At 30.0% G+C, this 27,744-nt stretch overlaps 1 protein-coding gene across 1 annotated transcript; it reads left to right on the top strand.

Annotated features, from left to right (window-relative positions):
- On the top strand, positions 1-27,528 carry LOC136985044 (MORN repeat-containing protein 3-like). The gene is made up of 5 exons (XM_067282242.1): positions 1-268; positions 12,402-12,562; positions 15,578-15,737; positions 23,345-23,523; positions 26,995-27,528. The coding sequence occupies exons 1-5, from the start codon at positions 100-102 to the stop codon at positions 27,301-27,303; spliced, it is 978 nt and encodes a 325-aa protein (XP_067138343.1). The 5' UTR covers positions 1-99; the 3' UTR covers positions 27,304-27,528.
- The last annotated feature ends 216 nt before the right edge of the window (positions 27,529-27,744 follow it).

A 27,744-nucleotide genomic window follows, 5' to 3' on the forward strand; every position in this document is an offset into this window, starting at 1 on the left:
TTATAAATTCGAAATGATAGAATATTTAAATTAAAATAAAATGCTTTTTTTCGTATAAAATATTTAATTCCAATCAAATTATTATTCAATTTTAATGAAATGGAAAGGATTATAATAAGAGACAAATACGTATTACAGAGAAAACACGTCGAGCCTCCGCTGTGGAAAAAATGGCAGAAGTTGGCCGAAAGAGAAGGGCTTAGAAAAACCACGTTTTTTCTTAATGGAGATCGATACGTTGGAGAATGGCATAATGACGTAAAGCATGGTAAGTGTAAGCCCTAAATAGGGGCCAGTTTCTCATCGGAAGGTCTTCCAAGATGCACAGATTGCCCACGTATTGCATTGCCTTATCAATCCAGTCCAATCCATTTAATATGATCATAAAGTCTGTTTGGAAGATTGTTGAATTGGCTAATAAGCACTTTCTCTTTTCATTTTGCTAATAAATATTAGTCATAATTGGGCATATTCTTTAGTATTCACGAAGTTTTTATAACTGTCAAAAAACGTGATGTTTTGGTTCAACAATAGCATGTCAACATTGTCAGTGTAAAGAAATGGTAATTAATGGATTAAGATATTATATTTATAAATAAGTTATGATTTATGTTTTGAATCTCTGTTCTAAACTTCTGTTTTCGTACTAAATGGAGAGTGATGAATAATATTCTAATGGAAAAGTGTAATAAACTTTAAAGTTACAACATAACAGCTGTTATAACTAGCCAAATTTTTTTTTATCATTGTATTTTGAATTTAAAACTTTCAAATAACTAATGACATTTTTAAGTTTTATGTATCAAAAATTTTGAAAAAATACATGATTAAATTATTTTGCAATACTTTGAATAGTATATTGTAAGATAGCCAATAATGAATATAAATTAATTCAAAGAAAGTAACTAATTTCAAGAAAATATACTTTGAATCAGTAATTTTAGTATCAGTATATATAAAATTTTTAGTTCCAAATATTAGCATTTATTCAAAAGAAAACTTTATTTGAATCTACTAAGTCATTGTTATGCTTCCAAATGAATGCTAATATTTGGGAAAGTATTTATTTTGAAAAAAGATACCATACAATATTAATATTTACAATGTTAATTAATAATTACAATGCTAATAAATAAAATAATGTGAATTGAATTTTTTTATTGATTTATATATATTTAATCATATGGAATTGCCAATGATAAATCCTCTTTTTTAGTGTGGCTGCCTGCCATATAATATTTTCAATGTCTTTCCTTCTGTTCTTTGTCCTTCACCTTTCTGTTATTTTCTGTCCCCTCTTAATCTTTCGTGAATCAATGTAGGAGGGGAGTTTATTCGGAGAACCATCAATGAACAATGAAAAGGGAAGTCGATTGGGATGTTGGGAAGAGAGTCATAGTATAAATGACAAGTAGTTTCATGGAAGGTAACAGTCTGTCCCATAAGTTAATCTGCTCATGTGCGCCTTTATAGCAGATGCTAGCAAGGGAAATCGTTAGATGCTAGCATTTTTTCGTGAACTATGGGACGAAATAAACATTCTGGAGTGCACTGTGTCAACTATTAATTGTTCAATAAATAAAGCTGTTTGGAATGACTTATCATTCTTTAGATTTCCAAAAGACCCTGAAAGTAGAATAGCATTTTTAGTATAAGTACTGTAGAGTATGAAATCGTATTGTTTATCACATTTAAATATGTACCGACATACTATATACGTGCATGTACATGTGTATTGTATTTACATATTAAAATAAATAAAAACAAAATTATCTTATGCTATATAAAATATATGAAATTATGTTTCAATGTTTAACATACAGATGTCTGTATTGCATTTACTTTTAAAGAATGAGTGGTTTTAATGGTATTTTAGCTGGTATATAAAAATATAAGAATATATGTATGTCTGATGCAGGAAAAAATTTCAGGTGTAAGAAATGAGTAATAAACACCAGAAGGGAAGAAATCTTAAAAAAATTCTCCTGATTATTTGTATGCAAACTATTGAATTTGTGCTGACCATTTTGAAGATTGCATGTTCATGAATGTAGAGAAACACCTGCTAATTTGGAATGCAGTTCCAGCTATATTTAGCATTCCAAATCTTCCATCACGAGTAGAACCTCATTGATGTCCACTTAAAAGACACACAGATCTTCAGTCAACATTACCACTAAAGAAAGGTAGGTATGCTATCTCTCAACAAACACAATCTAATGCTATGACACAACTTGCATCAACTTCATCAGAACTAAGAATGCAACAAGCAACTACATCTTCAGCTGAAGCAAGTTCTCCTAAAACAAAAATGAAACAATTACAAAATTCAATCAAAAATGAAGGAAAACAAATAACAAGACTTAATAAAAAACTCAATGCAATGAAATCATGAAATTCACCTAAAAAACAAAAACAAATTTTGGGAGAAGATATAATAGCTTACATATCAGATCATTTCTCTGCACCATTAAAAAGTTTTTTGATAGCTCAAATCAAACTTGGATCTCGTACAAAAGGAGGGAAGAAATGGTCAGCTGCAATGATGAATTTAGCTCTGTCTCTGTATTTTCAATTGAAGTCCTAAAAACTACAGATTCATGAGAGATCTGTTTTCACTGTCATCAAGAACAAGTTTATGGAGGTATGTAAAAGATGTTGAATTAGATCCTTGGCTGAGTAAAAATCTTTTTCAAATGATTGAAATCAAGGGATCTACCATGACCCTAGAAAGTCAAATCATTTCTGCATGGATAAAATCTCTTTGAAGACACTTTTAAAATATAGTGTTAAAAACAGACAAAATAATAGGCTTTGAAGATGATGGAAGTGAAATAAGTAACAACATTGCAAATACTTCTACTGTTTTTCTAAGAAGAAACATCAATAAAAATTTTAAACAAGCAATAGATACAACTATGCAATATTCTACTTCTGCTGAAAAACTGATGATGCATCTGTTTATGTATAACAAAAAGCTTGAACAAATTGCCTTCAATATTGTAGCTATTGTATCTGATCAGGGGTCTAATTTTTTACAGCTCACTAAATTACATAATGTAACTATTGATAAGCCTTTTTTCCAAATTTGTGACAAGTGGTAATTTTATATTTTTATTTTTTTGATTCACCTCATTTGATAAAATCGGTTTGAAATAACTTGAAAAAATATAACATTAAATATAATGAGTTTATCATAGCTAGATCAGAAGACATAGAAAACTTTTATGCTCGTGAATGTCAGCAACAATTTTGACTGGCTCCAAAATTAACAGAGAAGCATCTTTAATTGCCAGCATTTTCAAGAATGAAAGTTTCATTGGCAACACAAGTTTTCAATTTAGGCAATTTGATATTTTTTAATTACATTTAAGTTTTAAAATATCAGAAAAATTGATAGACAATTTAATGAACCTTGGTATTAGTATAATCCAATAATATAAAGATTTTTGAAATAACAGTTATGTAAATTATTCTCAGAAATGTAAAAACACCATAGAAAACATTAAATGAATAAATCCAAATATAACCAGATTGTATTTCATAGAATTTACTCTGAGAAGAAGACTTCTGATAATTTACCTACTGTTTATAACAGGGAAAACTTTTGTCTAATTTAGTCATAAAAATTTTCAAAGAAAATAATATTTATCATTGATGAATGACTTAACATATTAAAATAAATTATAATTTTCAACTGATTAGTCTTGCAAAAACCAAGCAAATATGCATTAAAATGTTGATATGATGTGATTTATTTAATTCATATTCCCTAAAAGTTGAAGTGCAATATATTATGGTCATGATTTCAATAATAATTTAATAATAATTCTTGAAAGACAGTGTTTAACAATTATTTTAAACATTGTCATTCTACGGTTAAATTGGTTCCACTGCATTGAAAACTTAAAGAAAAGAATCATATAATCTTCAAAAGAGTAGATAATCCAGTGATTTTTGAAAATGAAAAAGAAAATTAGGTAGTGAAACTTTTTGAAAGTGATATTTTTGAAGTATTTTGTTTGAAAACGTTTTATTTTATTTATAAATTGTTATTTTAAGAATAATTTCTAAAGCTCACCATCCTCCAAACACGGGAGATATCATCACTTCATTACGAACCTGTTAAGCTGTAATTTCACGAAGCACACCGCTAACAGGTTTGTAACGAAATGAAAATAATTTCTGTATTAAAGTCTTGAATATGCATATGACTCGTCTTAAGAAGTGTTTGTATACATATACCTATTTCATTTTAAACCGAAACTAAATTAGATATGATATTCACTATATCAATAATAATTTGAGTTTCATAGAAAGTACAATAGAGCATCGATTATCCGAATACTAATCAACCAAAACATCAGTTAACCGAACGCGTTCCAGTCGGCAAATTCAAATTTCCACTAAGGCCGTGGCATTGCAGCACTCTTTCCCTCCCTACCAAACTGAACTGTAGGCCTAGTTTAATGCCCTACATTATGTAAGGTATGTATTTGTAAGACGTGTGATACAAATTATATACAGTACAGTTTTGTGTTTAATATAATTTTTGTAAATGATCAGTTATCCGAACAACCACAGTCCTGAATTGTTTTGGATAATCAATGCTCTACTGTATTTGATTTATATAATTACAAAGGTTATCTTATGTAAGGATCTATCATACCAGGTGACCAATCTAACACATTTTTAAAATTTTTTATTTCTCTACTGTACACAACTTAAAGAATTTTTAAAATATGTTAGATTGGTCACTTGGTGTGATAAACCCTTATGTAAGATAATCTTTGTAGTTATATAAATCAAATACGATAATAGAAGCATTAAAAGTACGAAATAATCTAATAATTTTAATGTTTGTTGTTATTTTTTGCTCGGGCAGTGTTTGGCTTATCTGCTAGTATATAATAACTTAAAATATTTTAGATGATTTTTATATATGTAATTTTTAAAATTATAAGAAATAGAAGTCTAGACTCATTTTTCAGGCAGCATGGATTTCTATTTTTTTTTTTACATAAAATACATAACAGTATTTATTATATAAATTTTCAAATATTTTAACATATTAGAAGATCTTACATAAATTATTTCAGTTTAATCAGAACAGTTTAATATATTTCAGTTAAATCAGAAATTATATAAATTATAGGTACCTAAATTTAAAATTTTGAACCTTGTAAGAAATACAAATTAGAAATCTGCATTGTCCAAAAAAAGCAGTTTGAATTTCAATTTCTTTATAAATTTAAAAATTATAAAATTTATTACTGTCAAATTGAAAGAAATTATTGAAGAAATAAAATTATATTGGCTAGTAAAGAAGAGAATACAGTATTTCTTAATAGTATTTACTAGTGAATACAAGCCCCTGTACATCAGTATCTCCCTTATAATTATTAAGTATCGTGGTAAAGTTAATACTGAGTCCCCAGTTTTTAACAAGCTTTGACTTTTATTTTGATATGAATAATATGCAATCTAAAAATAAAGTATTTTAAGAATGATATTGATTTTAGCATATGAATACAAAAATTCATATGATAAAAATCAATATACTGTAATTCTTAAAATTTTAAAAATAGAAATAAATTTTTTCTTTTATATAATAAAATAGTACAAATTTGAAAGAATTATTATAAGAAATATGAAACAATCAACAGCTTGCAATTCAGAAAACAGGAATATTTTATCAAACTATGTTTAAAAAGTCTATTTTCTGTTGATTGAATTATGGACTGCTGTTTGGGACAGGCATAGAATAAATACCGTATTTTCCGGCGTTTAAGACGACCCTTGACTTTTACAGTTAAAATATAGAGTTTGGAATATACTTGACCTATAAGACGACACCCGACTTTTGAGAAGGTTTTCCTGGGTTAAAAAGTTGTCTTATACGCTGGAAAATATGGTAATATTTTTTTAAATTTGTAAGTATTGAGTTGAACTAATTATTATAATACTAACTATTGTAAAAATAATATAAGCATGTTTTACTGTTATAATTTTTAAAAACTATAAACAAAATATATATAAATTTATATTAAATAATTCAAGTGCTGATTTCATTAATAAGCAGAAGTTATAAAAGTGTAAATCCTACAGAGGCATCACTATTAAACGATTAAAATCAAGAACATTGTGGTTCTTGATTTTAATCGTTCAGTACTTTGAATTTCAGGATTGTGGGGGTTTACTTTTTAATTATATGTTTGATATTGTTTAATTGGCAAAATCAACTATTCCATCAAGTTTAATTGTTTTCAACAAAATTGCTGATTATTTCTTTGTACTTTTTTAGTCTTTTTATAGTAATTTAGTAAATTTAAACTAAGTAATTTTAAGAGTAAACAGATAGCTGGTTATACAATATATTCATTTAACTGCTTTCTTTAGAGTGTACATTTTTCATTATTTCAAGTACTCTCAGATACCTTAGAAATATGAAACTGCTGCAAAATGCTCCTCTGCTTTTCTTTTCTAAGTGTTTTAGATCAGCACAATCAAAGAAATCTTCTTTACTTCATTTCAATTTCTTTAAGACTTTTCCTGTTATGTCATTAGTAATTCAGTTTTTATATAAAAGCTATGTAAATTTTTTAAACCTCATGTCTACAGGTTGGTCTGTGCTTTCTGTATATAAGAAAATTCAGTATAAGGATTCGTATAGTAAAGGAATTCTGTAAATTCTGGCTTTCTTTGAGTTTGGTCTCTGCTCTTTTCCATTCTTGAAATGGAAGGATTTTGTATTTCTCCCCCCCTTTTTTTGTTTTGGATTGTCTTCTAGTTATATGTATTTAAGTGAAAGTTTGTTCTTTCTGGACTGTGACTAATGACTAAGAGACTTATATTGGTTAAAAGATGTTCAATATTTGAGTGAAAGAGGTTGGAATAGTGAAATTTTTCTTAATGGAATGTGGAGTCCCACACCTTATTTATTGTCTGATTTGAGTTATAAAGTAAAGTCATTTGCTGCACAATTTAGATTAAATAGGTTTTCGATAGACCTAAATGGTAAAATAATTAATGTTTTAGGTGACTCTGAATGTTTGTTTTGTGGAACAACAGCGATGGATATGAGAAAACACCTTCTTGATTCTTGCAACATTCTTTTGGATGTTCAAGTTGCTACACTGACATCTGATTTTTGTTACCAAATTTTATTCAGTGATAATTTTGCCATGCTAACTCTGTATAAATTATCAATATATAATTTCTTTGTTCATGTATCTAACTTAAAATAACAATGTTCTTTAACCCCTTTGTAATAACACCTGTTACATCAAATAATAAAGATTGATTGATTTTGCCCTTTTTTTGCATATATTAATTGGAAAAACTTTCTAGAAAACTTTGTATTCATATAGATTGTTTGTTTATTCTTTATTAGAAATACTAATTCAATAAAATTAGTTAAAGTATTCATCTTTTCAGTACTTGTGAAGCATTTTTACTCCTTTTTAAAAAAATTAATTAGTTTAAAATCATGCCTGTATTTTTTACAATATTCTTTCTCATATCTCCAATTTTATTGAAGGGATAAAGACAAATGAAGTAACTTATTAACGAGAAATGTAAATAATATCATTCACATTTCTCTTTAATAAGAGGTTACTAATAGCTTACAGAAACTTTTAATTGAAATTTTCAATTAGTGTATTAGAATATTTTTTATTTGTTGATGTTGATCATTATATTTATAATTGTTCATAATAAAATATGCCAGAAAAGATAACTTTGTATGCATTTGATATGGTTAGGTATTAATATTTGAGTAAATCATACTGATTTATTATCTTCTTGATGAAGATGATTCTGAACATTAACATAAAATTAACTATAAAAGAAAATGTGTTTATTGTGGATTGGATTGATAAGGCAATGAAATATATGGGCATTCTGCCAATATGGGTGCTTCTTGAAAGGACATTCTTTGGGAAAATAGTCCTTATTTAAACGTTATATATGTTATAATAGTGTTATAACATTGTAACATGACTCATAATTATTATAACATTATATATGTTATAATAGTTACAAAGTGATTAATACAGGCATTCTGAATAATGCCCAGTCATTTTGAATAATGACCAACAAAATCGGGCATTGTAATAAATTTCAATAATTTATCAAATTGACTGGTCATTATGAATACTGCTACCACCTAGTCGGGCAAAGTGATAATACGTTGAAGAGTGATCATCTGTCATACGCTAGCCAATCAGAACTTACATCTTAGTCGCGCATGCATATTGCATTTAGTACCGGATTTTAAATTTATGTGACCAGTAGTTAATCTTTTTTCTTTGACAAAAGTAACGATCATGGAGGAATCATTAAGTGACACGAACAACTGATTAAACGAGTTAATAGCAGAAAAAGGTGAAAACAATTAAATTATTACAAAATCAGCAAACAAACACTTTTTCTATCATTAACAAATACTGTTAATGATAGAAAAAGTGAGAGTCAAAAATGGAAGTTACTTCTAACTTACCGGAAGAATATCAGTTAATAGTACTTTGAAATAATTCACAAAAAATAAATATTTCTAAATGAAATAAGTGGAGTTTTTTTTTAATCAAATTTAAAATTCGGTAGTAAACACGATACACACACACGTGACTGAGTGCCGATTGGCTAGCATATGTCGGATGATCACTCCTCAACGTATTATTATCACTTTGCCTGACTAGGTGGTAGCAATATTCATAATGACCGGTCAATTTGATAAATGAATCAATATTTATCACACTGCACGCCCTTTTTGGTCATTATTCATAATGTCCGGTCATTATGAATAATGCTTGATTAATCACTTTGTCCATAACATATATATGAATAAAAAAATTTTTCTTGTCCAATGATCAAGTTGTAATTCCAAAAAATGAAGACAATTTACAGAAATCATTATCTGCTGTCAACAACATTAATTAGTCTATTCCATAGACTTATTAATAATAAATAATAATAAGATCAGAAAGAATCTAAAGGTAGATTCACTAATGCATATCATAGCCAGCTACAGATGAAAATGGTTGATCATATACAGATAACTGAGAGCAAATCCCAAATAGAATATGGGTTGAGTCTGGAACAGGCCACTTAGCCTAAAACTTTGAAAGAATGAAGAAAAACTGGAATAGTCCACAAAGCCACCCTGTTTGTCATGCATAAACTCATGACCAACTATCCAGTGATGTTTACTACAAGATATTTCTATTCCTGAATGATAGAAATAAAGTAACATCAATAAAGTTTTTTGTTCTTTCAGATTCAAATTTCACAAAACATTAGAAAAACTATTTTACAATTGATTTCAAACTTTTGAAGAACTGTTGATGTATTAACACCTTCTTTCCTACTTTTTTTTTAAATTTTATAATTAATTATGTTTAATTACATTAAAAATAATAAAAATGAAAAAAAAACGAAAGAAATGTGTTAATTTTGAAGAAAAAGCTTCAAAGTACAATTTCCTTTTTCTGGCCTTAGCGCGAAACTTGACACCGATGAGTCATTGTTTACACAGCTGGATGACCTTGAGAACAGCTGGTGTCATGTTTCGCGGGACATTCTCATGAAACTCTCGGGAGGAGAAGGGTAAAAAGTAGGATGAATACTAGATGGCGGGATATTTCAAAATTTTTTTTTAATTACGATTTTAATTGAAATTTCCGACCCCCGACTTAATTAAACGTAATTATAAAAAAATCTATTAATTAAAAAAATTAAAAAACTATTGGATGTTGTTTCTTACATCAGAAAATAGCTTTAAATAACTTTACCAAAGTAAAATCGGTGCGTTAGAACTTTAGAAGGATGAATAAAGTTCCATAAAAAAATCCCATAAAAAAACAATTAAGCGTTAATTGCGCATCATTAAGGGTTAATTAAAATCGCAATAAAATTTTTTCGCGCGGGTAAAAATTTTTCAAAAAATTTGGGGACTGAAAAAACATCCGAAAAATCAAAAAAAAAATTTTTTTCCCCGAGGGTCTAAAAACCCGTTTTCTGTGTAACGCTATGTAAACCGATCGAACTGAGTTCGATTGCGGGTACGAAGGTGAAATAAATAAAATATTTTAATGGGAAAATCTCAATGAGAATTACTGACAGTTATGGATATATTTTGTAAAACTTTTTATTCTTTAGAAAAAGCAACTTGTGAGAAATCTAAACATTTTACAAGTCATAGATTGGGTACTCAGTTTGCTCAAGTAGTTTTTATTTCAATGCTCTCATTTTAAAAACAGATACATGAAATCATATCTGATATACTGTATATCTGTTGTTATTACTGATTTAATTTCAAAAATGAGCTTTGCTACAACATATTCCAGCTCATCTCAGCTCTCAGCTTCAGTCTAAATTCACAGTTCAGCTCAGCTCACAGCCTGCCTGATTGGGCTTGATTAACTTAAGGCTGGCCATAGTTATACGTTATAAGAATTTAATATACAGTCAAATTTGTTTTTATGCGCTCTTTTTATGTGCGATTTTTATTTGTGCGATTTTTTTTATGCGAATTTTTAATTTGTGCGGTATAGTTGGCGACTAGTCTCGTGCGATTCGTCATGTCTCACGTTGACTTATTATAGCTAAATAAACTTATTATAGCATAAATGCACTTATTATAGTAATATTATTGCATGAATATGCGAAAAATGAAATAATTTACTTTTTAAGTCAACAAAACACCACCTGGACAAAAATATGTAAAACAGACGATAGACCAGACGATGCAGTCAAGTGCTGACATCTGTTGTCAATAAATTCTATTTCGTACGGTTTTGAGTTATTTTCTATGTGAGACTTTTTTTATGCGGTTCCTGTTGACCGCATAAAAAAATTATTTTTTTTAATTGTGTTGCGAAAACTATTATTTACAGCCATTCGTGAAGTTTCGTGAGATTTTTTTTAATGCGTTTTTTTTAATGCGGTCCCTATCCCCCGCATAAAAACAGGTTTGACTGTATATAGTGATAAAACATTGAGAAGTCTGTAAATGAGAATCTGAGAAGAATAAGTTAAATTTACATTGTGTTTTCATAATTTATATTCTGCTTTAAGGAATAATTACAATAGATACAAAAGTACTTGCAGTAATTTTTAATTTTTTGTGTGAATTTCTCTTTTTAATGTTATTTATATAGATTGTTTTATAACATTTAAATATATTCATGATAATAATGAATGGGTTTATTTTGAATTTTATTTGTAATTCTTTTGTTGTTGTAATACAAGAGGCTATTCATTCTTATTTTTATAAATATTACCTATAAGAAAGTTTAAATAAAATAATACTAATAATTTTGTTTTATTCGTGTAACTAAATATATAAGATTAAAATATAAATTTTTATTCTTATAATTCTGTTGATTTGCTGCATTATCACAGTTCATCAACCATACGTTGTTGTTGTTATAAGCCAGACATGGGCAAATGCGGCTCCTTTTGAGTTACGTGCGGCTCTTGCTGAAAGTGTTAATTACTGCTTTTTATTATTATTTTTACAATTTTATTTCCACAATTTTATGAAAATATGTAATTATATATATGTAATATTTAATAATTTATTTCCAAGTTGGTGCAATAAATTAAATTGATATTTCAAATCCTTTCTTTTAAAACAAGTTCTCGACCTGGATGGGGACACCCTATCCTTCCCTGCCTTAGGTCAGGAACACACATGCATAAAATTCGGTGTAAAATCTATCATAAAATTTTAATAAACCCCTCTATTTCATTTATTTTTTGTTTTTTTTAAACCGTCACAATTATAGGGTTAACCCTCATTGCCGCCATTGTTAGAATGAAAACCATGTGGCTACTTTGATGTCACAGAAAAGACTTCTCTTTATTGGAGGAATTTTGGCGTAAAAATTTTACGGCGTAAAAAGTAGAGACATGCTTTACTCTTTTCAGTTCTGTTTCAGCCAAAATTTCAGAAAAATTTTTATGCTTTCTGTTTTATGCTAGGTTTTATGCCGAATTTTACGCATGTGTGTTCCTGGCCTTACCATACTATCCGCCACGACAGTACAGAACTGCGGCTCCCATGCATTTTGCAAAACCTACATTTCAGCTCCCACTGAACTCTTGCTTGCCCACCTCTGTTATAAGCTAATGTACAGAATAGTCAGACGAACGACTAAATATTATTATTTTTTTCAGATTGTTTTAACATGATACTTGGTTGTTTGCTGATTATAAAATTTCAGATTGATTTAATTTGTATGTATGAAATGTGCAGAATAATTAATATAATATTTCAGTTAAATGTAAATAATTTCAATTTTTATTTTTTGAGATAATGTTATTAATATGTTAAAACAAATATTTATTAATAAAATATTAATTTTTAATTATACTAAATTAAAAAACTTTTTTAATAGGTGTAGGTACTTATTGGTATAAAAAGAATGGGGAAGTTTATAGTGGCAATTGGGTTAAAGGAAGAAGATCAGGTTATGGAACTTTATCTATACCTCATCCAACAATTGAAAATGAAAATTGGAAATATTATGTAGGAAACTGGAAAAATGATAAACAACATGTAAGTTTTATAATGATGATGGTGATAATTTATGTAGTAATAAAAAGTAACTTTCTCAGTAAATTTGAAGATTTTATAAGATTCAAATAATCTAACTTTCAATCTTTCTTAAAATAACTTGACAAACATTATTATAACTACACTTTACTAACCTTTAACATGCAGACTATTTTATTAACGTAATGTAACGTTTTTGGTCAATTAATTGACCTTCGTCAGGATCGAACAGTTTTTCAATTTATGACAAACAAAATCGATTATAGAACGTTTTTAACTTTAAAAGTTTTCTCAGTGCCTATTGTGCAAGTCCATGCATCCACTCTCCATGCCATGCAGCACGGAGAGTGAGTGCATTATGAACATATCAGCAAAAGAAAAAAGCACGGACAGATAAAAGATAGGCATTAGTTGGTTGCCCGTCATATCATCACTTGTTTATTAATCTATTTCTTTATTATTATTAATTTTCATTTTTATGTGTATATTTGTACATTATCATAAAAAGACTACAGTTTTTCTTTTTAGATCAAGCCTTTATATCCTTATTTCCTTTATGTTGTTCAAAAAATGAAAATATCTTTAAATATTTCAGCAAGTTTGAGAATTTTGTTTCATGACTTACTTCTTAGGCTGACCACAGTTTCTTGATACCAAAACAAAACAGAGGAGCAACAGCTGATAAATAGAATAAACGAGTCTTCTTCTAATAAAATTAACTTGAAGACATAGTCTGTCCGAAATTGGTAATCACCATTTATTCACTTCTTGTGTTCCAGAATACAAATATTTGACAACCTGACCTTTCTTTTTAGGCTGCTTGGCTGTCAAGTTTAAAAAACACAGAAAAATATCCAATTAAAATTACAAAAGTTAAAATTGGAACTGGCGAATCTTACAGACATCTTCATTTTTCTTTCCATCCTTACCACTCAGGGATTTTCGAGCTTTATATCTACTGAGGAAAATGTGCTGGTAAATGTAGATTTTCATAGCTATCTGTAAGATTCACCAGTTCCAATTTTACTTTGTAATCTTAATTAGATATTTTTCTGTGCTTTTTAAAGGAATGTTTTTAAACTTGATGGCCAAGCAGCCTAAAAACAAAGGTCAGGTCGTCAAATGTTTGTATTCTGGAACACAAGAAGTGAATAAATGGTGATTATTAATTTTGGACAGACTATGTCTTCAAGTTAATTTTCATAAAGTTGCCATCCAACAAAATTCTACAAAGGTCTTCTATTATTAAAATTTTGTCAAGAAATATAAACGGGCATTATATTAATGATTTGGTGGTGTAAGAAAGGATATGGAAATGTCTAAAAGATTTTATTTTCAAAAATCTATTAAGATGTTTTTATTACAGTATGATATCATATCACTATTTAATAGTTAAGTTGATTTAGGGGGTTTCCTAGCATCAAATCAAGCATACATTTTTCAGATAAACCTTTTTTGTGTATAATTTGATCACTGACAATTTTATCATAAAACTTATTGCATTGTAAGTCACAGTTTTGCCTTATAATTAGCATTGCTTTCATGACCTCAATATTTAATTTCAACTTCTCTTTTAACCACAGGAATTCATGAGTGAAAATATTCTTTTTATGAAAGTCTTTAGTTTATCAGAAACTACAACTAATTATTAAAATTGTGAAATTCAAGATTATTTTTTGTGAATTTTATTTAAATATTTTGACCCATCTGTTACTACATTGGTGTTTTTTCTTCTTACAATTGCTTCAAGTGTTTAGTTATTGTGTTTATTAGTGTCATTGATTGAATTATTGAATTTCATCTGTTTCTCTTCAGGTGATATGTTCCTCAATTTTATTCAACCTATTCTGTAAGCTATACTCATATTTCATGCCATTTCTTTCTCAGTAATATCCATTCAAATTTATGACCTTTATCAATGCAGAATAAATATTTTATAACAAGTCACACATTCAGAACACAATATACGAGGGGTGTTCAAATGAAAAGGTACAAAACGTCATCACAACCAAACCAGTTGAAATGGGAATATGCCACTTTGGGATACTGTAGTGAGACATTTAGGGACATGAATGTAGTGTCCTGTATGGTTGTGCATCATGTGCATGCGTCCGCACATGATGCAGGAGAGAAGCAGGCAGTTGTGTGTTCTGTCCAATTGACGCGCAGTGTGTGTGAGGACATCGTGGTGTTCACATTGCAAAAGTCAACGATTGAGGAGCAGCAAGGTGTTATCAGATTTCTGACTGCAGAAGGTGTTAAACCAGCCAATATTCATCGCTGGATGGTGGCCATATACGGAGGAGACTGTGTGCTTTTTCTTGTTGCTTTACTTTTTCTTTGGTACCCATTGTAAAAACTAAAAATTGCCATATTTATCATAATAAAATAAAATATTATGTTTATATCTTTGGTCATCAACGTTATTATGTGTATAATCATAAATCAACTGTGATGCAGCAAACCTGTGTTCGAATTGCTAAAATACACATTGCAAGACTGCATGTGAGTATCAAAGCAACAAAATCGTGTGCGATTTCGGGAAATTCCAATACTACCACATAATACTGAAACAGCATTAAGCGGCATCTTACTGTATAAGTATATTAAACAAGTCACCTCCAGCTGGCACCATGATTAACTGTGTAAGTTTATATCTAAATTTAAATACATCTGGAAATGAAGGATTGCTTGGGGTCTAGGTAGTGCAAGTGGCAAGTGCACCACACAACAAGCGGAGGGTTCAAGCTCCGCCCCAGGCCAGTTCTTTTCTTCCAGATGATTCTAAGTTAAATTATAATTATTAATTTAGATAAGAGATGGTGCCTAACATCTACCTCTAGTAGCAAATTATTTAGTATTTATTATTAAAATTAGCAGATTTATAGCCCGAGTATTTAAGGCAGTCACTTGGCTAGAGTTGCGTTGCATATCTTTTATGCTTTGATTTTTTACATAGATACTGCACATCTAATCTTACCTACTGCATTAATATTTTTTAAATATATCTTCCTATAGGGTTATGGAATATGTTATTTTACAAATGGTGATGTATTTGAAGGCCAATGGAAATATGGTAAAATGTGTGGCTGGGGAAGAATGATTTATCATGATGGAAGTATTTATGAAGGAGACTGGCAAAATGGTACACGTAATGGATTAGGAACATTTAATTCAGGTAATTCAAGAATGCCAATACATTTTAATTAATACAATAGAATTTGTTTATTGTTGCAGTCATAGATATTGTTATCAGTCACTTAATGTTATCAGACCCAAAATAAAGTATTTTAACTTTGATTATTATACTTAAAAGTTTTGTAAGTTATAGTTATAATTATCAAGTAATATTAATATATTTGTGGACCTTTTTAACCTACATCATAATTACTAGAATATAAGGTTGGTGAACTCTCTTCCAAAATCTGTCTAGAGACACTATCCACAACTTAGACCTATTTTCATCCAGAGTATCTGGCACAACACACTGATTGCATTAAACTGTGCATATATAGTTTATACCAACAGTGGGCAACCCCCGGCCTGTGAGATCTTTAATAAATTATTAAATTGGAAAAATAACTATTAATTAGTTATTTTTCCAATTCTTTGTAATTTTTCGAAAACGATAAGAGAAATAAATGTAGTAATTAACTTCTTTTTTTTTATTTATTTCGTATTTGCAGACTAAAAAATTACAAGTCACAGGAAGGCATCAATTAACTACTACTGCCTGTGGAAAAAACGTAAAATTTATTCTGGCCCATGTTATAATAAAGGTTGCCCACCCTTGGTTTATACTAATACACAAATTAAATGCATTTTTGTGTGATAAAATAAATGTGTGTAAATCAGTTTTATGTTAAAATAAGTTAATAAGAAATAATATAATTGTATTTAAACACTAACAAATAAAAGAATGTGATATTTTTGTATTCTTATATAATCACACTGTATATTTATTTTTATTTTATTTTTTTGGTAACATAATTTTGTTGTAAGTTATTCTATATTGTAAACCTTCATATTTTTAACTTTCTTTGATATTCAAATGTTGATCCATCTAATGATGATTTGTGAAATAACTTGAAATCATTAATGAAAATTAAAAGTTTCTTTGTGGATAAAAGTTTATTCTATTAGTTACTTACAAGTTAGATCAGTGTTTCCCAGCCTTTTTTGTGCTATGCCCCACCTAAGCCTTTCTAAAATTCTTATAACACTCACGTTGAAGTCTTTTGGAAGGTCTCTCATTGTCGTGTTCGTTGAAGTTTTTCTTGCACTTAATTGCCACACTGTTTTATTGTAACCGCGATAAAACCCAATCCTTTCATCATAGTCTTTTGCACTTTCCAGTCATTGCCAAACGCAACCTGGAACACCACAACTCACGTCTGCCCACCTCGAGGTCTGGGCAAAGAATGCCCTTTCTCCTCTTTCACCGGCCTCAGGGTCTTGTTCATCTCTTTGTTCTCGGTGGTTCCCAGAATTGTTAATCCCACCCCAAGGGAAAAGGGTTATAAAGGAAAGTTCTAGAAGGAAAGGGAAACAAAGAACAATGAAAATTAAAACTAACTTAAATCAATATTTACAATAAATATGGCATACAGCGGCTATACGGTTAACTTAAACTCTGGATGAGTCCATTTTCAAATTGCCCCCCTTAACAATCAAATTGCCCCTCTGTGGGGCGTGGGCCCCACGTTGGGAAACACTGAGTTAGATTGTTTCCTAGCATTGTTATTGGCCATTGTGCTACTTATAAATTTAACTTCTCTTATGAAAAAATGAATTTTTGTAGTTACATAAAACTAAGTTGTGTGTGAGAAACTAATTGTACATAATGATCTTTACATCCTAGAGTGATTAAGGCCAAGTTGCTATCTGTTACAATATCATCAAATATTATAACAACAAATGTTTTATTTTATGCTGAGAAATACATTTACTACTATTATGTGAAATACATCACTTGTTTGGAAGGATACAGGTGTCTTAGATATTTAGGCACGTAGGATAATGGTGTGTAAATCAGTTCGTACTACAATTCTTACTATTTTTCCTAGTCGTAAATGCTTCTCCATATATTTTCCCACTTAATTATATTATGTGTCCTTAGTGGCTATCCATAAATAATGCCCATACTGGAAAGGAGGGAGGGTTGAAATTCAATGGACATCCATTTTATTGCATTAAATTTTATACAGTTTTACCATTTTATAAATAATAATATGTATAAGATTTTGAGATATCCCTTCCCATGACTTTTGTCGAAAATTTCCGAAATTTTGCAGGGTTTATATATTGGGGGAGCAATGCTATTAAATTTTAATAGTTAAAGGTTAGGAGATGGTGAATCATATCTTGAGTAGGGTCAGACCTAATAATGACTAAAATCTTCATTAACATTTATAGTTTTTTACAAAATTCATCTCTATCCTCAAGATTAATCCTTTTGCCATTTTATAATAATTAAAAATATAAAAAGTTATGACTCTTTGCTGGATTTTTTTTACTTGTTATTTAACAACTCTAACATATTGTCTAGTCAAGATGCCAACTGGTACAGAAATAAAATTGTAATGTATAATGTAGTTGATCTGTACAAAGATGACTCAAATTCATTCTTAGAGGATCATAGTTTGTAATTGAAGATAGAATATGGCAACACCTTGTCTTAATAACCAAATTTTTAACTCAACCACACAAAAGCATACAAATCTTTTAAAGCTTGATTTTATAGCAAGTGGCTAGGTTGATCCAAAGAGTTCTTAAGAACATAAATTCCTCTTGCTAGGAAAGGTAAGTACATTAAAACAAACTATAACACTTGGTTGTTGTATCATTGTACTGACTAAAAATGTACATTTTGTGATAGAAGTGATGCTATGCAATGGTCAATAAAACTGTGCTGTGTGATGATTTTTTTTTTTTTTTAGTAATTGTCAAATTTGTTTTATTCTGTTTTAAATAAAGTTTAAAACGGAATAAAACAAATAGGTGAACCATTTAAAGTTTGGTTACTCTGTTGTGTATCAAGTGAGGTTAAAACAGAACAGAAACATCACAAATATGGCATTGGACAAAACACACATGTGCAACATGTACTGTACAGTACATCCAGGACTCCAATCACATGCAAGTTGTCTATTCACACTTTCTTCTTTTCCATGTTGGTTTTATCTGGTTGTTGTGTGCCAATACTTTATCTGTTTGAATTTGAAGGTCTCACAGGATTTTGACTTGCTTGTTTTTGGCTACTTTTTCAATATGATATGCTTACCATTTCTTAGTGGCAGACAAATTGAAATTTCTGCAAAGGTTCCATTGGATCATTTTGGCTATTGTGTTGTGTTGCTGTTTGTAGTCAGTCTATGCAATCTTCTTGCATGAGCTGAGGATATGGTCCACTGCTTGATCTATTTCTTTGCATAATTTGTATTTCACATAAGTGGATAACTTTTCAATTCTGGCTTTTCTTGCATTTGTTCTGATTTCTTGATCTTTTTTCAGTGTTCCAGATGTTAGCCATTGCCAAGTTTTGGCAATATCCTTTCCTTTGATCTTTTCCAAAAATTGGCCATGCAATGCTTTGCCTTCCTAGTTTTCTGTTCTCTTTCATGATGTTGCTATGATATTCATGTTTCATAGCTTGAACTTTTAGCAAATTTTGATTTTTCACTTCTACTAGCATCACTGTTGACTGTCTTTTGATGTAATCAGCCAATGTGTGTTTTCCTTCTTTGACAGTTTTGTCTTACAATAAACCTCTGTACCTACCTCACAGAACTGCGACCTATCTGTTAGAGTTGCTAAAAGGATGTGGTCTGTAGTGAAATATATCAGTTTTTTTTTTTGTTTTGCAATCTAGAGTGTCCAAATCAGCTTGGGTCCAGTTTATGATGTGAGCAGTGTATCTTACAACTGGTATGGCCCAGATGTTGATGGCTTTTATTATATTGCCACCATTCAGTTTGGTCTTTAAAACTTGTTTGACCCTTTGTGTGTGTATTTGCTATCTGTGCTTTACTTTGCTATATTATTATTAAGCTCTAAAATGCCCAGATATTTGTAGGCTTCATCTTGATTGCTTTGATTGTTTGGCTGTTTGGCATTTTGATTCATTTGCTGTCTGATTTTACCCTTGTTTATTGTTACCGAGGCATATTTTTCCAGTCAAATTCTATTGAAATGTCCGTGCTGACTATTCAGACAGTGTTTGTCAGCTAGTAGATTTTGTTTTTGGATTTTCTGTACAACTATAGATCATCCATGTACAGAAGGTGGAAAATTTTTCAGAGGTTTTTGCTGTTTAAAGAAAAACAATTTGGGCTATCAAAGTCAGGGACTGTGGAATCATTGCAAAGACAAATAGCAAGAGTAATAGTGAATCACCTTGGAAGATGCTTTTTTGATGTTAACCTGTCATGTTTTTCATTTCTGTGAATGTTCTGATGTTACTATAATACGCTTCTTGAATAGTTTAAAATGTATTGGTGACCTCTATAATGACCTCTTTATTTCTAAAATCACGTTGAAATGTTCTGATGTTTTTATCTATTCTGATGGTCCACAAACATTTAATGATTAAACTGTGTAGTAGAGTCAAATGCCATTTTTATAGTCAATCCAGACCACTTGCAGGTGTTTTTAAAATTTGTACAGTTCTTGAGAATCATTGTTTTGATCAGAAGTTTATTTCTTTTGTACCTCTGCTTTTTTTTTTTTTGTTTAACTTTTGCTCCAGTGGTAAGATGTTACTTGCTTCAAAATAATCCTGAATGTTATCAGCTAATATGCCAGTGAGAACTTTGAACATAGTAGGCAAGTATATTATTGGCTGGTATTTTGGTGTGGTTGTTTTTTTGTTGGATCTTTTTGTGAGAGGTAAATTTGCCTGTTAACCATTCATCTATTTTGTCTCTGTACAGTGCTCGATTGAATTGTTTGGCCATCACTGTGTAAGGAACTGAGTCCGAGCGTTATTTTTATTTTATTATTATTTTTCGTTTTATTATATTTTGTTTGGGGCTTATGTTTAGTTAGGATGAAGGTTCCCACCACTCTCTTAATAACCAAAAAAAGAAGATAATAAACCAACTCATGAAAAAACTAGCGCTGTGGGAAAAATCACGCGCACTTGCGCTGCCCAGCGGAAATGAACAGTCCACAGAGAAAAAAAAATGGAGGGGGAATCCCCACACTCACTAAAAAAGAAATACTAAACCGTCATAAAACATCCCAGAAAATTGCGCTAAATGCTTTGTAAACGGTTTATAAGATTTTGTCGGAGAATTGAAGCTGCCAGAAAGAAATTTGATGTTAGAAAATCAAGTATGTAAATAAGGGGAGTAACCTAGCTGAATTGTGATGTCACCTCACTGCATAAAACCAGCACGCTAACCGAAGACAAACGAGGTGACTCCTGATTGAGGTGTACTACTGAGTGAAAAATTCGAGGCAAAGTCCAGATTAAAAGTTAGGCGATCCAAGGTGTTTACAGAGGAATTCGATTTGATGATAGCAAAAGGATTGAGGAAATAGGTTCCTAGTATAGTGAGGTGACAGATAGACGTTTAGTTCGTAAGAGATTTTGTTCATAGTTCTTAAGTATTTGATTTGTCGAATTTTCAAAGGGGAATTAAGATTAAGTTAAGTAGCCGAATTTTATTTTCGGGTTGACTTGTCGATTTTCGTTAATAAATTTTGTTTTGGATTATAGACATTTGTACATATATTTAATTAGTAAATCAAATTTAACTATTTGAAACTTTTTCTCTGACTTGATATTTGTTGTTATTCTTACTAATTTTTTCAGTGCACGCATAAAAGCCAGGCCTGGCAAACTAATCTCGAACCCGCACAAAGTACCTGTTAGGTTAACGGAGGTTTTACCGGCCACAGTTAGTGTCGGTTTCCTGAGATACTAAAAATAGTACTTTACAACTGGATGTAAGCTAGTCAGATATTCAGTGAACAGTCATGTACTTGATCATTACTAGATGTTCAGTTTTTAATCATTTCTGTTATCTCCTTTTCAAACTCTTTTATCCAGCCGACATCACGATTGTAATTTTTACATTTTGCAAACCCTTACTTTTTTTGTTTGTATCCATTGACCAACATGGAGACTGAGGACTTTTTCAACTGTCTGTTCTTGAATGTAATATATCATGTGTTAATAAAGTCTTGGTCCTAGGTCCTCTGTGTCAAGTGGCATGCTGGGCAACCAGCTGTGTGGTCAGTTGCAATGGTTTCAGCATCATCCCATGGAATGCTAATCTTTAAATATAGAGCACCAGGTTGTTTGTGGTCTACTCTGTTTCCTTTTACTACTGTGTGATTTCCATTTTAATGCTACTTTTGGTAAGCATTCCTCTGGCATACAAAGTACATGTCCTGCAAAATGCATTCTACACTCAAACATTCCTGTAGTTTGTAGGACACTTTTGAGGAGTTCCTCATTTGTGATATGGTTAAGATATGTAATTCTAAATATCCTTTGAAGACAGCATTGATGAAATATGTTGCATTTCTGAGTAATCTTTGTCTTTCCATGTTTCACAGGAGTAAATTGCAGTTGGAATGACAATGGGTGTTCTAGAGACGTATTTTAAATAATGTACTGATTGTTCGTGTGGATCAGATTTTGTGTCTTTCAGAGACAGCTGATGCTTTACCAAGTTGGCATTGAGCAATCAGCTTCAGCACCTCCATCTGGTGATAACATGCTACCAAGATAGCAGAACTTCTCCATTTCATTCATTGTTTGATTCTCGACTGATTTTTATTTTTGATTGCCTGTTTATGGACATTATTTTTGTTTATCACTGGTGATCTGCAATCCCATTCTTCCAGCCTCGTGTTCAAGGCTTGTGGTCATACTCTGCATCTTTGGGCATCACATATCACAACGCAGTATCATCAGCAAAATCCAAGTCTGTAAGTTGCATCCATCCTCTCCATGGAATTTCATGTTAATAAAGTGTTTGTAACAGTTGAGATCCTCATTCATTTCCAAACACATTGATTTTCATTATTGTCCTATTTTTACACAGCAGTATTTTAATATAAAATGTATATTTATCATATCAACATTTTCGTTGTGGTCTACTGAATATTAAAACACAATTAGTATAAAATTTGCCAAATGTCTAAATGGATAAGATCCACTAAACACTGCAGCTGACCATGGATTTGAACCTGACCAGTGGACTGTTTTATTCATGTACTTAACACTTCAATAGAGGTAATTTTTTGATAGAAATTCTCTTCAGAGATACCATCCCTTAGGTTAGATGGAATAAGGCCCTTGTGCTGTATTGCCTTGTCCCATCAAAGAAGCAGTCGTATACAATTCCTATAAAGGTGCTATGTACTGGTAAACTTTAAAAGATTTAACTTATGACGTACCACTCATATTTATTGAATTTGTTAAAGGTTTGTTATTAAGGTAATTGCAGTTTGGAATATTTAATATTTTAAACTCATAGATTAAAACTCTATAATAAACCTATCAATGACATTTGGAGAAATTGGGGTTATTCAAGTGAATTGGGAACAAGTTACAATTTTTCCCACAAGAAATAATGGAAAACACTTCCTGACATATGAATTCCTGATATTTAATCATTTTCAGGAAAGCATTATATAAGGATATGGCTGTATTTTCAGTATTATTGTTATATATATATTAATAATAATCACAATTTCTCCTTGTGAAAATAATTGATAGAATTCTAGTATAAATTATTTATATCGTAACATAAAAAATTTTTCTTTCAGGAAATAATTATATATATAATGGATCCTGGAAAAATAATTTGAAGGATGGATCTGGAGAACTAAAATTAAAGGATAAAGGAATAAATATTGATGGATTTTGGATGGAAGGATGTTTACGGTGTGGTCTGGTACAAGACGATAAAGATAAATGTTTAACTCCATATCATCCACTACCACTGGTAATATATTTTTATTACACAAATTTAAATTAATGTGATGTATATAAAATAAAATATTTTTCGACAAATTTGATTAATAATTATTTATTCTATTAATAATTAGATATTTTTATTTAAACAGTGTTCAATTTTTCTCAGTACTTAGAAACATAAAATCATTCAGTTTTACTATACAGGTAATCCCCGTATAACATGGGGCTTCTATAGCATGGATTCACTCTAACATGGTTTGAGAATTGGGTAAAACCCTTGTACAACATGAAATGTAATAAAAACTATTAAAAGCAATCTTTATGTAATTTGAAAATAGGGAAATCCCCGTACAACAGTTCAGTAAACATGATAAAGCTTTTAAGTGCAAAAGATACCTCATTTGAGCGCCTATGTACTATCAGATTTTCCTGCATAATTTTTGTGGACTATTAGTACTTAAGTACAGTATGTAAATTTTCTTTTCCCGCCTTCTGTCGATACATGTGGTCCTTCTCGAAACTTGTTTCAGTGTTGCCAGATCTCGACGCTTCTGCTTTTGAAGTTGCCAGATGTGTATCCCTTATTCCATACTTTCTTTATTCAGTCACCGGTTTTTAGGCATTGAACTGTGCCTCCGACTGTTGGGACAATCCACACATTTACAAATATACTTTGACTAATTGTGTCTCATTTTTGGCTACGTAGATTAAAAATTTTCAGTTAATAGTTTTTAAACAATGTTTTCTTTGTCATCACTAATTTATATTAAAATTTTATTAATATGTATCACTTCTTAAGAAAGATGCTATTATATTTTCATAAATAAGATAAATATGTTTTTTAATTTTTGGAACCTAACCCCCCTTTTCGTACTAGTTCTTTGTTTCGTATAACATGGATTCGCATAACATGGCAATTTTTTGGAACATAACTCCAGTGTTATATGGGGGTTACCTGTACTGTATTTTGTTCTCTTAATTCTTTGATTGAAATTTTTGTAATAAAAAAAAAATTGAAAGGTCAACAAAAATTTGTATTGTACAGCATTTATAAGCACACAGTCTCCACAATCGTTAAATATATTTCTTCATTTTTCTCAATATAATTATAATTTAACTAAACATTTTGTGTGCTTTCCCTAATTTGTTCCCATCTTTCTTTATTTAATACTATACAGAGAATAATAAAAACTAAAAAAAATTACAAGTACTGTATGTTGGTATCGTCATTTATTATATAGTGGGTGATTGGTTAATGAACATAATCCGTTCCATGACTGTGTTTGTTAACCGACTACCGATTTACCGTAAATTTTTGTGGGAATTTGATTAATTCGTTCTGAAGACCCCAAAAAATAGTAAATATAAATAAACATAAAAAAATTACGTACTTATGTAATAACAAACTAAAAGGAATCTCTCCATCTTTTCATGAATGTTTGTACTTTGTTTCTCAGATTTTCGTTTACTCCTTTATCTGCTTGAGTCTTTTTCATTTATATTTTTCTTAGCTAAGATTATGTTTACTGTAGACCTGTTGAAGTCATTTGCCTACAACAGGGGTGGCAAACCTATGGCATGCGTCCAAAGTGGCACGTAAGAGAAATCATCTGGCACGTAATGCATCATATGATTTCTGTCCTTTTCAATCATCATTTCTGTTTATCACCTGATCATCCTTTTTTCAATCAGATTTTTTACATTTATTCGAATTAAAGTGTATTCGTTTAATTTCTTTAAATATCATTATTCAAAGTCTAAGACTTTAAAGATGTTAATGCGTGCCAAAGCTAAGTATGCTTACAATATGGCACGCGGCCTCAAAAAGGTTCGCCATCCCTGGCCTACAATATCAGACATCTTTTGCCCACTCTTTATTTTGGCTATTATGTCTTGCTTAGTTTCTATAGTGAACACAGTTCTCGACATGCCAGTCTTTTTAGGTCCAAATATTATCAATTTTTTTTTTTTAATATAAAGTTCAGAAAAGCACTTAACTAGTGCAAATAGTTATGTATACAACTTTACGTGGTTTATGGAATGAGACTTTCATAGATGTCATTAAAATATAGTTTTACAAATCTTAGAACAAACACAAAAATCTTTTGCAAAAGTATTCGTCAGATTTGTTCTGTCTGAACCGTTTGCTAACTGATCACCCACTGTATTTCAAAACTAGATTTACTACTAGCTCTTGCATTGAAGTATTAGATGTATTTGTGTTCATATTAAAATTGTAAAATAAAACAACAAAAGAAGTGCAAATCGATAATGTAGCAATTTGATGATGATGTGATTATATGGACATCAAAATCTTTTGACTCAAGAAATTTTAAAATTGGAGCCCAAAACATTTATTTCCACATAACACTATTGTTGGTTGGTAGTTACTATAATAACCAGGGCTTGGGTTGGGTAACAAAGCTCCTGACTTATAGTTGGACCTTATAGAATTTTATGACTCAAAATATACTTTGGAGACAGGGATTTAATTAACTCAGAATCACTTGATAGTGTTGAAAAGCCGATCATCAGGCATTCCTATGGAAACTGAAAGTACTTAGTGATAATGATGATACTTTCAGTTTTTCATATTCAGAAAACATTTTGTGTGTCAACGTATGGTTTAGTAAAGTATTTAAAAACATGATTCATACAAAATGGCTTAAATCTTTTGACAATAAAAATTTAGGATTATCTAACAGTGTGTATTTAAGAATAAATTTATGAAAAGAAAATCAATAGTAATTAATGATATGCAAAGAAAGATCATGAAGTAGGGGAAATCATAAAGTAAGATCTTGCATTACAGGAGACTTCTGTAATGCAAGACAGGAGCTTAAAATAAAGCACAGTAAAAAAGAAGTCAGTCGAGTTCTACTGACACTTTAGTTTTGGTTACTACAAGAGAAACTAAGTCAAAAATTTAATAGTAAATTGGTTAACATTTAAAAGTAAGAATTTTGTTACCTGTGTGAACACTGCTAATAATTTCAAAAATTAATTAGAGGCCATAAACTATTTGATCCACACTATAAGCTATATTTATTTTTGTTTTATTGTATGTATAGTGTACTGAAATATCCTCAAATGTAGCTTGCATACATCATTCAGAACATGCATTTAACAGATCATGATGTAACATTGTGTATTTTCTCAGTAGTTTAATTTGTAAATTAAGAACCAGCTTCAAATTATTATGTTATCATTAATACATAATTTTAAAATCTTTATTGATAATTACATCAGTTATACATTTAAATAATGTTTCTGTAATTGTACACATTACTTAACTTTTGAGAAGCTTTAAAAATAATACCAATACATTTTAAATTTATTACAAATGACCTTTCAATGATTATTTGAGAAATTCAAGTGTAATTATATTTATTTTAAAATATTAAAACATTATCATCTTATTTAAATTATTTGATAAAATTTTCTAAATATAAATGCTATTGATATGTTACCATTAATATCTTTCTAAATGTTATTATAGCTGGAATTGGCCAACATAGACGAAGTGCTGAAAAATGCAAAACAAGATGTTATATTAAGATATGGAACAATATTTCACGATGCAAAGACAGTTTCTACAGATGCAATTATGTCTACTTTAAAGGAGGAAGAAGAAGAAGAAATAGAAAAAGTAGAAGGAAGTTTAAGCGAAATTCTTGAAGAATGTATGTTTGAAATAAAAGAAAGTTTAGTTTTTTATCAGGAAGATAGCAAAGATGACATGACAGAGAGTGATGAAATCAAAAGTTCAGATCATTCGTCAAATACTTCATCAGACTTCTCATATTGATATATATTTGCAACCTGAAAATGCGTTAAAATCTATTCTCGCAAAAGTAAACTATAAAAATTTTAATTAGTAGTACATTTATACAGAATAAATTTATATGAAGAAGTTTTAGCCAAAAAGCTGTATTTCATAAAACTCAAAAGAAATTTCAATAAAGTAGCTTGATACTTATTAAAACAAAATGTAATTTTAGAAGTTTCATAAATTATAGTTAAGATTTTAAAACAGTATTTTATAGAAACATTTGCTTGCTTGTATGAAATTATATTCTCTCTTCAAGCAGTTAGTGGTAAGTTAATAGTGAGGTCGAGGCCAAAGTTTTAAATGTGAAAACGTGAACGTCCGGTGCCGCTTTCCTGTAAGCCTAGAAGTTTGACAATGGTGTTTGGAATGTCAGTGGAATCGTGTTCAACATTCCAAATGCCATTGTCAAACTTCTAG

The sequence above is a fragment of the Centruroides vittatus genome, unplaced genomic scaffold (assembly GCF_030686945.1).
Source record: "Centruroides vittatus isolate TY-2023 unplaced genomic scaffold, ASM3068694v2 contig_943, whole genome shotgun sequence".
NCBI classification, from domain to species: domain Eukaryota; kingdom Metazoa; phylum Arthropoda; class Arachnida; order Scorpiones; family Buthidae; genus Centruroides; species Centruroides vittatus.